Source organism: Ipomoea nil, unplaced genomic scaffold (genome assembly GCF_001879475.1).
Source record: "Ipomoea nil cultivar Tokyo-kokei standard unplaced genomic scaffold, Asagao_1.1 scaffold2690, whole genome shotgun sequence".
Classification (NCBI taxonomy): domain Eukaryota; kingdom Viridiplantae; phylum Streptophyta; class Magnoliopsida; order Solanales; family Convolvulaceae; genus Ipomoea; species Ipomoea nil.
The window spans coordinates 1,006,891-1,020,743 of NW_017619118.1; the positions used below are offsets into that span (position 1 = coordinate 1,006,891).

The following is a 13,853-nucleotide window of genomic DNA, read 5'->3' on the forward strand; positions in this document are numbered from 1 at the left end:
GTCCATAAATATCTCCCGAGAGGAACATAGTCCAAACGATATCCTCCAATACCTCACCGATATAGATAATACATAAATATATCTCTCATGCATCAATCTCATGCATGCAACAATTCTACTACTTCTCAATGCATCAAAGAATGATATACCACATGCTTATGGTTTTTGAAAGTATTCTTGGACTCACGTTGGCCCCTTATGCATTTTTGAAATATGACCCATGTGAAATGTCAAAATGCTCTATAACATGCTTCTAAATCATGTATAAACTAACATGAAGTATTCAAGAATATATCATCATGCTCGGTTTGCAACATAGCAATTTCTATATAATTCCCTTAACAAATATGCTTCTATTCTCATTGATCAAATAACACAATTTAATCATGCTTTCATAATAAATCATATTCTCAAAGGATCATGCTTCTTTACTCAATAAAATATCATCATATCACAATAATCAAATAATTCTTCATACACAGTAAATTAGCAAATTATTCACTGTGTAGCAATTCTTCACAAATCCCTTCATAACATACTTGTTTTTAATCCAAATTCAACAAAATCAAAGCCAAAACGTGCGTCGAGATGATCCTGAAGAGCTGAGCCACAAGGGCCCGTAACACTCAGTCCAAAATGACACGTAGCTGAGCCACAAGGGGCCGGCCACTGCACAAAAACCCTTCACAGACTATACTCAGGGACTTGTGACGGGACTTTTCATGGTCCGCCCCTAGAGCCCCGTTGAAGTGCCGGGACTAGGCAACGGCCCTCCTCTAGGGCCGTGCCACCACGGCTCTAGCCGGCGGCCCTTCTGATGGGCCGCGGATAGGGCCGCCACTCTGATCTGGTGCACACTGTGTTGTGCACCAGATGTTATTTCTCCCGCAAAATCTCATCCAAACAAGTCCAAAACAATCTCAACAACTCACAAACACATACTAAATCACTTCCAGGCATGAACACATCAAAAACTCATAGTTTCTACTTATTTCTACTCGAAAACTTAGGGATTTTCAAATAGAATTCATGTCTTCGGTGTCGAATAAATTTTAAAGTTGCATTCTGTCTTTAAAAAATTAGGAATTACTCACAGCCAATCTTGTGCCTACACTCACGAACAAAATGGTTATGTAGAGCGTAAGCACATGCATATAGTTGAAACAGGTCTTACTCTTATGGCTCATGCGTCTGTTCCTTCTTTTTTTGGAATTTTGCTTTCGAATCTGTTGTATATCTTATCAATAGAATGCCTTCTCCAGGGACCAGTTCACGTGCGAAGACTCCCTTAGGTGAAAGATGGGGTGAAATCTAAGCCGTTGACTAATCTAGATCAACGGCTCAAATCAAGAAAAATTATTTTTTAAATAACGTGCTATCGGTCTTCCCATCTCTAAAGTACAACTTCAGTAGATGATAGTATGACTAGACATCATGTGTACAATATGGTGAATTTTCCATTTCTCTCAGATATTCTAAAGTTGTTTGTTCTTGAGAAGTTTGAGGAAGCGCTGCAGATTTCTGATAGGATGAAATTGGTTGGATACACTTTTCTATAATTCCATGATTCATACATTAGGTAGGGCTCACCAAATAAAAGAGGTTGAATATGTATTCAAAGTTAGAATGCAGATAAATGACGTCAAACCAAACACTTCAAGATATAAAACTACACACCTTAAGTTATAAAACCATGCACCTTAAGGTATAAAACAACGCACTTTAAGATGGAAAACAACGCACCTTAAAAGGAAATCCACACACCTAAACTTTAGACTGACGCACCTTAAGAATGAAAACAACGCACCTTAAGAAGGAAAACAACGCACATTAAGAAGGCAAACAACACACCTTAAGAAGGAAAACCATGCACCTAAAGCTTTAGACCGACGCACCTTAAGTTTCAACAACTGACGCACCTTAAGCACACAGACTATGCACCTTAAGAAGGAAAACAACGCACCTAAAACTTTACACCGACGCACTTCAAGTTTCAACAACTGACGCACCTTAAGCACATAGACTATGCACCTTAAGAAGGAAAACCACGCACCAAAAGCTTTACACAACGCAGTTTAAATTTCAACAACTGACGCACTTTAAACACACAACACAGAAATCACGCACATTAAGAAGGAAAATCACGCACATTAAGAAAGAACAACAACTTACCTTAAGAAGGAAATCCATGCACCTTAAATTTGACCTAGATGCAAAACGACCAAATTACCACCGCAATTTTTTTTGAACATCCTTGTTAATCCTAGGTGTTGATCTTGACAAGATCAATAGCTCTCATCTCACCTCACGTTTGCACCTGAGCGCACCATTCGCATTTGATTCATATTTTATATATATATATATATATATATATATATATATATATATATATAAAATATATATATACACGTACGTACGTATGTATGTATACATACATACATACATACATAAAATATATCAAAACTTTAAAAAATATTCATAACAAAATATGAAACACAATTACATTATAAATTACACATTTCAGTCTACACACACACACACATCCCAAATAGTTCAATAGCTAATTTGTACTTTATTCATTTTTTAAATTATATTTTTAAAAATAATTTAATTTGGGATGACAAGTTGGAAACTTGTAAATTCAAAAAATTGCATGAAATTAGTTAGTTTAGGGATCAAATTATAAATTTTTTAAATTCAGTGGCCTAATTGTATTATCGTGTGCAATTCAACGACCTATTTGACTCTTATTTCAATTTTTATTTATTATCTAATAAAAAATAGAAAAAAGAAAAAGAAACAACAAAAACATTCCTCTATTTCTCTACAAAATTTCCAGAAACAGCAACCCCATAAAATCCCCACATCCTCAGTCGTCAAAACCAATTCTCCCCTTTCGCTTTCTCTCTCTGAATTCTGATTCTCTCACACACAGTCACACACTCCAATCTGTGCTTCCAAATCCCCCACCCTTTTTTCCCTCTAAACCAATAGAAAAGCAAAAGAAAACTTTTTTTATTTTTTAATTTCTTATTTCTTATTTTTAAAATTTTTTCTTCCATTTCTCGATCCCCGCTCACTGTTCTCACTCTTCATTAATTTTAATCATCATTTCATATAAACAGAAAAGATCATTGGGTTTGTCATTTTAGGGTTCCATTGATTCCTCGACATTGTTGTCTGTTGATTGCTCTGTACATACATATACAGATTATATTACACAGATAAATATATAGCAGAGCACCTTTAGGGTTTGATAATCTGAACCCTTGAAAGCATCTGATCAGGGATTTGGGCTCTCTTTATCGAGTATCTTTTTTCCCTTTTTTTTTTTTTTGTTTTTTGTTTTTTTTTTTTTTAAAGTTTTTTTCGCTTTTATTCGGGGAAGTGTGATTTTCTGGAAATTCAATGTTAGGCAGTTGTATCTTTGTTAATTCAAACAAGTTACACTTTTACTGTACTTTAGGGTTTTTATGATGGCAAGTTTCGTTTTGATTAGCTTTTCTGGTGCAAAAGAAGATTGGGTTTGGAATTTGGGTAGTATTTTATGAGGAACTGGGATTCTGAGTCTCCTATGCGGAGAGATTGAGTACTTTTAAGTGCTTTGGGAAAGCTGTAGTGAATGGGGCAACATGAGGAATGGGCAGAGCCAGGTAGACTTTTGCCAAATGGGCTATTGCCCAATGCTGCACCGATGATCCGAGTTCTGGACTCAGAGAGGTGGTTGAAGGCAGAGGAGCGCACTGCAGAGCTTATCTCCTGCATTCAGCCCACCCGACCATCTGAGCAACGCAGAAATGCAGTAGCCGATTATGTCCAGCGACTTATCATTAAGTGCTTCCCTTGTCAGGTTGCCAAAGTACTTTCTTACTTCATTTCATATTGTTCTGAAATTAATCACTAGTGTGTTGAGCTACTCTTTTTTAGCATGCCTTTTGTCAGGCTTTGATGAACATGGATTGTTGTGATGAGAAATGATGACTTATTTTGACATTGTATCCATTTTCTGAGTTGAGGGGCATTTATGATTCATTCATTGGAATTATTAGTGAAGTTTCAGAATTGAGGAGTCAATTCAAATTTTTTTCTTGACCTAGGTTATGAACAAATGCGTGTATAAATGCTCATCTTCTGACAATTAGGTTATGATTATTAGTATGAAAACATTCTACAGAGTTATTGTTGTGACCATATTTCTCCGAACAGCATGATGAGGGAGTCTAGATGCCTAGTACACTGACTATTAGTTGTCCACTATGTAGGTCAAACTCAGCATAGTATTTGAAGTCTGAAGTAGTCGGATAATTTAAGGTTTTTTAAACCTTTGTTATGATGGAGGATGGGAAGCACACGCATTTTAAAGGAAGTCGAATATAATTGTTGCATTTTGTATAAAGCTTGATGGGAGCATATGCATATCTATGGGGACTATGGTTCAAATATGGGAATTAGAATTGGAATGGGAACAAAAAATTAAGGAATGAGAATGAATTTTAGGAAAACTAGTTTGTCTGTTTGGTACTAAATTAGAATGAGAACCATTACCAAACTTCTTGTTCGGATATTTACAACTCTAGAATCCAAGTTAAAGTAAACAAAAACAGATACAACAATAAAATCCAAATTAAAGTAAACAGGAACAGATACAACAACAAACTAAAAAAATGAGCAAGTCACACAAATTAATCAATGGGTGCCAAGGTCAAGAAGCTACGGATATACATGCTGGAATATAAAGAGGTGTACTAGTAGTACCATCTTCCATGCCAAATAAGGCCTGGAAGAGGGTGCTTTCATGTGAGGTTGAGGTGGAAGGAAAGGACAACCACGGAAGATCCCTTTTCCGTGGTGAAAAGGAAAAAAGATGGAGAAACTGGGAATGGCAATGAGAGTCTGGTTGGAGGAGGGAATAGGCAGAAGTGATAGTAGCCTTTTTCCATTCTGATTCCGAAGTACTAAAAATCAGTAACAAATTGTGGAATGTGAATCATTCCAGTTGTGGGCTCAAAAGTAGTGAACCAAATGCCCCCCAATATTTCCTACAAGGTTTCTTGAGCAGATAAGATAAATTTATGCAAAATCATCTTTGGAGAAGATATTATATTAGAGGTGCAGTGAACATATGCTTTCTTTCATAAGTATCCCTCATCCTCCTGACAGAGTTTCTGTTGGGTATCTTTCATCCCACTAAAATTTCTAAAAACAAGTGAAATATCTGACTATTTGATAATTTAATTGCCAATTGTTATCACATTCATTTTTATATTTTTCCAGGTTTTTACTTTTGGGTCTATGCCCTTGAAGACTTATCTACCTGATGGGGATATTGACTTAACAGCCTTTAGTAATAATCAGAATTTGAAAGATACATGGGCCTATCAGGTTCGTGACATGCTAGAGAAAGAGGAAAAGAATGATAATGCTGAGTTTCATGTTAAGGAGGTGCAATACATTCAGGCTGAAGTAAGTCACCCTCCCTGCCAATTTTCTTATCTAACCATTTCATTTTTAAATATATCTCACATGTGCATTCTGATTAGTCCATCTATTGCATCTATCTATATTATGAATATACATTATTTAACCTTGTATTTTGGGGTTACAGAAGGTCTTACTTTTCTACATCTATGTGAGCCTAATAGCAGTGAAGTGGCTATAGCTGCTTTTTACTTTTACTTTTATTTTTGTATGTTGCTTGCAGAATTTCTATAAACTGTAACAAGTGAACTGCACATCCAACAATTGATTGATTGTCTCATTGCATTTGATTTGCCACTTTATCTTTATGTTGTATTACAATTACTTTATACATTCATGTGTGAGGGAAAATTCTTAGGGTTGACTAGCAAGGAGTGCATACTCTTTTCATGCTCTTGTTGAATTATGCAAATGAGCATTTGTTTGGATGCCTTGTAATTTGAGATGCATGCATACCTCACATATCTATTGGTTGTGCGAAAGCATGTAAAAGGAATGTTTTACTGTGGACAATTGCTTTAGCCTTCTTTTGCAGCCCTTACAAAAGAACTGTAGTAGTCAAGAAATTGCATGCATACCTCACTTATCTTCTTTTCATGCTCTTGTTGAATTATGCAAGTGAGCATTTTTTTTTTTTTTTTGGATGTGTTGTGATTTGAGATGCATGAATACCTGACATATCCCTTGGTTGTGTGAAAACATATAAAATGGATGTTTTCCTGTGGACAATTTCTTGCTTTTAGCCTTTGTTGCCATTACAAAAGAACTGTAGTAGTCAAGAAATTGCTTGGCCCTATGACATGTTTGTTATTTTCACTCTTCAGCATGAAATGACATTATACCAGATCATAATTGAGTACCACTACACCTAATGGAAGAAGGTGTCTGGAAGGCAGCTTAGTATTAACTTCTTTAGGTGAAGAAGGTGGCGATCTTAATGTCTCATTGGACTGTTAGAATTATGTAGATACTAGTTAGATCTGTGAAGTTCCCAATGTGTTGCAGACTTGCAGTGAAAGTCTTATAGATGGATCAGTTGACACTTAATTGGCTATGTTGTGTTTCAAGATGAATAAGCAATTATTCTGTTCGATATTCATTTCAGATATTTTTGGGATGGTTTCATTTAATAAAGTATCTGGTACTTGACTGCTTCATTTATCCAACTATTCTCTGTCTAATTCATGTTCTTTTGGGTGGCAGGTAAAGATAATTAAATGTCTGGTTGAAAATATTGTGGTTGACATATCTTTTAATCAGCTTGGTGGGTTGTGTACCCTTTGCTTCCTTGAGGAGGTTAGTAATATTTCTGGATGCCTAAGAATGTGATATTAGGTCTTATTAATAATGCTTCGGAAAAGTAATGACGTAGGACTAGAAGGGAAGTAGTAAGTAGAAAAGAGAGAAGTGGGAAGGTGATGAAGGTTAAGAGAGGAAGAAAGTAAGAAACTAATAGGAGACTGGAGGAGGGGGAGGGAACTAGTTTTTGGAGGAAATATTCTAATGTCTTCACTCTTCAGAACTCCTAAACAGTGGGTGAACTACTAACTAGAGTGGGTAACAAATTTGTGGCTAAATTTGTGATGGGCATTTTGGGAGGAAAACTGTATGTTGCTATAAACCTGTCCCCCATTAATTACCTTTGTTAAAGAATGTTGTTTATGAAATTAGACGTTTCTTATTCCTTTTTATTGTGTAGGTTGATCACCTGATAAACCACAACCACTTATTCAAGCGTAGCATTATTTTGATCAAAGCATGGTGTTATTATGAAAGCCGTATACTGGGTGCTCATCATGGTCTTATTTCAACTTATGCCCTGGAGACCTTGGTTCTTTACATATTTCATGTATTCAACAATACCTTCACTGGACCTCTTGAGGTTGATATAACTTGTCTTAATGGTTCTTTTCATGGTTTTTGGTTTGATCTTATAGACTTGTAGCTGGATCTTTTTATTTTTTATTTTCATTTAAAAATTAATTTTCAACTCAGGTGCTATTCCGTTTCTTGGAGTTCTTCAGCAAATTTGACTGGGATAATTTTTGTGTTAGCCTGTGGGGACCTGTACCCATGAGGTCACTCCCTGATGTAATTGGTAATTTATTTTGAAATATTATTCTATAGTTTTTTATGTTAGCTAATTGGCTACTCACTATTATTCTTGTGTAACATTAAACAGTGGAGCCTCCTCGCAAAGACAACGGAGAGTTACTTCTGAAAAAATTGTTTCTTGATGCTTGTAACTCTGTGTATGCTGTTAATCCTGGAGTCCAGGAAAATCAAGGACCACCATTTGTTTCTAAGCATTTTAATGTAGTTGATCCTTTACGGGTAAACAACAACCTTGGACGCAGTGTGAGCAAAGGTATTTGCCCTTTTGAATATTTTCTAAGGGTTATCTCATATCTATAATTTTATTGATATGAATTTCTTTTCACAATTTATATATTTCCTTTTGTTTGTTTACTTTGTGACTTGTTTCTCTGATTGATACAATATGTTATTGTACCTTTTTGTTGTTGTTGGATTGGTGAAATCCTTTATCATTTGATATGTGGTATAAAGTAAACCAGAAGTTACTTTTGTCCTGGATTATTATTATGTTTAACTTTGTATATTTGTATGTTTGATGATATATCTTCTTCTGGAATGAAGTTATGAATGGTGACACATCTTCTGCTGTAGCTATTCTTTTTCCCAATGAAGGATGCCTTTAGTTGTAAGAGTGCATGTATCCAGAATGAGATGCTGTTTCCATGTGTTTGTATAGTTCTACGATACAAAAACAGAGCTTATGTTTGCCTTCTTTTTCCATGAGCATCGTAGAAGTATTTCTTATTGGCTTTTATATTTTCTATTTCTTATGGTGTATTAAATTTGGAAAATAATATCTTTCTTTCTTTTCCTGGTTGTGAAATATTTTATGTTCATGTTGCAATGCTATGTATTTCCAACCAATCTCTTGTAAACGTTTGGAAATTTGTTTTTGCCTAATTAGGTTGTGTCTAGCAGTGAATCCTTGCTTTTCTTTAAATGATTTAATTTACTACCGATCCAAATTCCAAAACATTACCATTTTACAATTCTTACCTGCTTGATGGTGTATTAAGTCTTTGATGTTAAAATGTTGTTTCTGTATTTGTCTACTAAAATGTTTGGTTAGTAATTCTGTTTTATTTATTTATATATGGAATGATTTTCCCGTGGGTGTTTTTTTTTTTTTTTTTGGGAATTGAATTTTGTTTTTCTGTGTTTTTGTTTTGTTTTGTTTTTTTTTTTGTTTTTTTTTTTTTTTTGGTTTGTTTGTTTGTTTTTTTTGCTTTCAGGTAACTTTTTTAGGATTCGCAGTGCATTTTCATTTGGTGCAAAAAGGCTGGAAAGATTACTAGATTGTCCTAAAGAAAATCTTATCTATGAAGTAAATCAGTTTTTCATGAATACGTGGGACAGACATGGCACTGGCTGTCGTCCTGATGCACCAAGAGTTGATTTGTCGTGTTTGAAATTGTCAGATTTGCATCACCAACCTGAGAATGAAATCTTGAGTGTCAGTACAAATTCCAGAAAGGTAAATGAATCTGGTCATGATGTAAAGACTGAGGGAACCCATTCACATGTTTCTTCTCATCCTGGTAATCATTTCTCTGGAAGCATGTCCAAACCAAATGATTATTCCAATTATACTCAAAACAAAAAAACTCATAGAAATTCAAATGCCTCAAGGGTATCAGATCATTCTACAAGGGAAGCTACTTCTCGTCAGAATGTGCTTTCTGATGTAAGTCATAGAAATTCGGCATCTGATAATTTGGTGAAAGACATTCAGAGCAGGTTTCTCTTTGCCAGAACACGATCTAGTCCTGAGCTAACTGACACTTATGGTGATAACTCCAGTCCATTAAGGCGAACCAGAGTGCAAGAAAGTGCAAAAATGAATCCTGCTCCAACAAGACAAGAAAATAGTAACAGGAGGAAGAATCCTGGATCTGAAAACACGATAAACCACAACATTCGATCTTTACACGATGACACCTCGTCTGTTAGGCAAAACCGATCCCATCAAAACAATGATACTGTGACTGATTCCAATAATGGATTGAATACCTATTTCCGTGATTTTGGGTTAGACACCGTGAATGAAGAATTCTCATCTACCAGTAGAACACAAGATATGCTTCAGGAAGAGCAGGATCTTGTGAACCTGATGGCTTCTCTCCATGGTTTTAATGGTCAAGTTCATCTTCCCTTTAATTTAGTTTCTGCTCAGCTTCCATTCCCCATTTCACCCTCCTTTCTGAGCTCCATGGGATACACTGAACGTAGTATACCTGGATTGGTTCCCACAAATATTCCCATGGTTGATCCTGCATTTTCTGATATGCAATTTCAACATGGTATAATATCACCTCACTTGACCCACTATTTTCCTGGCATTGGGTTAAGCCCAACTTCTCAAGATGGAATTGACCACAACAATGAAAATTTTAGCTCTATGGATATAAATTCAGGTGAAGCTGAAAATGGTTTCTGGAGAGAACAGGATGCAGGTTCTACTTGTGGATTTGGCCCCAATAATGGAAATTTTGAAGTGCTTCAGGCAGAGGATAAGCTACGCTCTACCCATTCAGGTCTTACAGTTGATCCATCTTGGGTAAGTGGCGCCGGCAATTCCTTGAGAGCTCAACAGAACCATACTAAGGAAAAACGAGGGCTAATGAGGGAAGAACGTTCTACTAATTACCAATTTCAGGATAATAGAACAAATGATGTCTATGTTGAAGAAAGATTGGCTAGTTCAAGGTTGTCGTCCACTGCTCATAGTAGTCCTCTAAGAAGTAAGAGTTCTTCTGAGAGTTCCTGGGATGGATCATCAACAAAGTCCTCAAAGTCAGCAAGGGAAAGAAGGGGGAAGAAAACAGTTATTGGTGAGTCAACAAATGGTTATGGAAAGGGTAAAGTAATGTCTGAATCTCTACCTTGTCAAAATGAGGATGATTACCAGGAATGGAATTCAATGAGCACTGAATTAGCAGAACGAGGCCAAGGATCTCAGTCTGTTGTTTCTTTGCATGTTCCTAGGCATCATGTGCCTGAATATGAAGTTGCTCATACAAGTGGTTCAGAATCTATTATACCTATTGCACCAATGTTCATAGGTACTGGTTCTCGGCAAAGAATGACAGATAATTCTGGAGTCATTGCATTTTATCCTACAGGGCCACCAGTTCCATTTGTAACAATGCTTCCTTTATGTAACATTCCACCCGAGACAGGTACTCCTGATACATCAGAATGCCATTTTGGAGGGGAGGAAAGCATTGATAATAGTGATTCTAGCAATAACTTTGCCTCATTTGAGGGACTTGACTACTCTGAAGATTTAAACCCTTCTCACTCACTTAGAGGAGCTGCTTCAGTCTTGGAATCTGAACAGAAATCTGATATTCTTCACAGTGATTTTGCTAGCCACTGGCAAAATTTACAGTATGGAAGATTTTGCCAAAACACAAGGTATCATGGACCTTTGGTGTACCCTTCACCAGTGATGGTGCCCCCTACCTATATGCAGGGCCATTTCCCTTGGGATGGTCCTGGAAGACCAATTTCAGCAAACATGAACCTCTTTACTCAACTCATGAGCTACAGTCCTCGTCTAGTTCCTGTTGCACCCATCCAGTCTGTTTCTAATAGACCTGCAAATATGTTTCAGCGGTATGTTGATGATATGCCAAGATACCGCAGTGGCACTGGAACGTATCTGCCAAATCATCCTGTAAGATGTCTTGTATAGGACAAATTGTTTTTTTCTGTTAAATCATCCTGTGAGATGTTTTATATAGGACACTAGTTGTCTTTTGTTTACCTGTCTTGCATGTTTTTTGCTTAGAATATGTATGTATGCAAACTTGTAATAGGCAGGTTAGCAGGTATGCTCCATTTCTTACTAATGATGATTTCTTCTCTGTTTTGAGTCCCCTCCATCCATCTTCTACACAGCCCAATATGGTTTTAATTTTCAACTTGATTTATTTGATGCTTGTGACCAGCGCATGAGTGGTAGGACAGACATTTATATAAGAAATCTGTTGGTTGACTAGTTGGACATACAGGTTATAAAGTACCACTGTAAAGTAATAATATCTGCATTAACACCTCGTAGACAGTGAATTTTGTAGCAGTTTCTTATTGAGGAGTTTTGAACTAGTTGTGAAGCATGTGCTGCCTGATATAATTCTGTGTTGAATATTTCATATAGAAAATTTAAATGTTTATTTTCTAATCTGATCATTTTCTTTTAAATGGATCTTTACCTTAGTTTACCTTCTGCTTCAGAAAGTGACTGCAAGGGACCGACACTCTTCTGGTACCAGAAGGGGAAATTACAACTATGAGAGAAATGACAACCACGGAGACAGAGATGGAAACTGGAAAGGTAGCTCGAAAACAAGAGCTTCTGGACGTAGCCACAACCGCAGCCAAACTGAGAAGTCTAACTCAAGACTGGATTGGTTGTCTCCCAATGAGAGCCGAGCAGACAGGTCATGGAGCTCCCATAGAAATGACACATTTGCTTCATACCAGTCTCAGCGTGCTAATTCAGATATTAGTGGTGTTCCAGATGTTGCATATGGCATGTATCCGTTTACTGCAATGAATCCCACAGGAGTATCTTCTAATGGGCTGACTGTGCCCCCGCTTGTGATGCTGTATCCATTTGACAATCCCAGTTATTGCTCACATGGAGATCAGCTTGAGTTCGGCTCTTTGGGACCAGTGGGTGTCTCAGGCTTGAGTGAACAACCCCAGCTAGGTGAAGGAAGCAGACCTAGGGGGGCATTTGATGAGTGTAGGTTTCATATACAACGGTCTTCACCAGATCAGCCATCTTCACCACTCCATCAAAGGTAAATATGTTTGCTGGGTTATAAAATATATTCCACTTCTGCTTTCTGTTTGAAGTCTTGGGTGTTTAATTTACCTTTTTCCCCTCTACTTGGCATTGGTTTATGCAAAAAGTCCAGTTATGTGTTTCATTTGATACCCTGGGTTTCACAAACATACCCCAAATACATAGGCGGCTTAAATTGTAAGGTGATCACAGTTTTGTAACAGAATGAGCAATATGTATGTGATTTTAACTTCTGGCATAACCAGCTTACTCTTGGAGCTTCCATCTTTATTATACTATGATGACTCTATCTACTGGGGCTGCTATGTTCACTTGCTTCTGGATATTTTATGTAATTGGGGTTAGTTGTAGCTATGATGGAAATGATTATGTTAGAAGGTTATGTGGCATCCTATTGAAGTAAATTGGGAGATTTTGATGCGTTGGTCATGGTCAACATTAGACCTCTAGATGTTAAGAGTGACAACATGGTAGTTGTAGGTACTAAGGGAGATTATACGGGTAGAACCAAGCGTTGTTTTGTAGACATTGTTCAGGAACAGAAGATGGTGCAAGTGGTCAATCTGAGCTTGCTTTAAAGGAGTTGGATAGAGTAAATAGAATCCATATTGATGGCCTCGCTAGTTTTGGCTTTAGTTGAGTCCTATTATTCCCAGAATGAAATTTAACACCTAGAGTAATATTTTGCAGAACTCGTTATTCACATTATGAGGTTACACTTTTTATTGTGAATTTGACTACTCCCCTGGCCTGGATCATATCATCACTTTGTCATTGTATTTATCTTCACAGGAGGATATAATTGTTGTGGCTGATTGGTGGAGGACTCGTTTGAGCTGACAGATTTCACCTCTTGAATTTCAAGCTGGATGGTGGAAAACTGTCGTGGGGGCCATCCCTGTCATAGCCTAATAAGCCTTTCGTTCCATGACATATTCGCTGGAACATTTGGGCTTCTAGGCACAGTTGCTGCTTCAAGTTGTGCTCATAAATTGCGGTCTTCTGTGTAAAGTACCACCAAATCATGTTGTTTCGGCTGCAGCCATTCTCGAGAACAGGTCAGGGAAGTTGGTGGAGATTCACTCATTGTGGTAAGGGTACCATTTGTAATATCAGAATCAGTATATTAGAACTCATCCAAAAGTTTAGCATCATTTTAACTCCCAAATTTGATTTTCATAGATGGTACGGTACGGTACTAGGATTTGAATCACAAAAAAACAAAAAACAAAAAACAAAAAACAAAAAATCTATCACTGTATTAGCAGGCACACTATCTTAATGTTGATTGACAGTATACAAGAACTGAACTGCAATGAAAATTCTGAGATGAAAAAGAATGGTTGGTTGAATACAGCAGCAGATTTTTTACGGTATTGTCATCTGCCATGTTAGCATTCTCTGTTGTGAAAGTTGATGAAGTGGTCTTAAAGTCACCTACAGTATTGAACAAACTCTATAA

The 13,853-nt window shown here is 36.8% G+C and overlaps 1 protein-coding gene across 3 annotated transcripts; it reads left to right on the top strand.

Annotated features, from left to right (window-relative positions):
* Positions 1-2,866: 2,866 nt before the first annotated feature.
* On the top strand, positions 2,867-13,761 carry LOC109155099. Of its 3 annotated transcripts, XM_019302833.1 has the most exons (10): positions 3,799-3,850; positions 4,263-5,172; positions 5,275-5,463; positions 6,682-6,774; positions 7,178-7,360; positions 7,474-7,576; positions 7,661-7,846; positions 8,808-11,254; positions 11,815-12,386; positions 13,184-13,761. In XM_019302833.1, the coding sequence occupies exons 3-10, from the start codon at positions 5,293-5,295 to the stop codon at positions 13,191-13,193; spliced, it is 3,765 nt and encodes a 1,254-aa protein (XP_019158378.1). In that variant the 5' UTR covers positions 3,799-3,850; positions 4,263-5,172; positions 5,275-5,292; the 3' UTR covers positions 13,194-13,761. The 3 variants fall into 3 exon arrangements, with proteins under 3 accessions (XP_019158376.1, XP_019158377.1, XP_019158378.1); XM_019302831.1 differs by lacking the exon at positions 4,263-5,172 and having other exon boundaries at positions 2,867-3,859; XM_019302832.1 differs by lacking the exon at positions 4,263-5,172 and having other exon boundaries at positions 2,867-3,850.
* Positions 13,762-13,853: the final 92 nt, after the last annotated feature.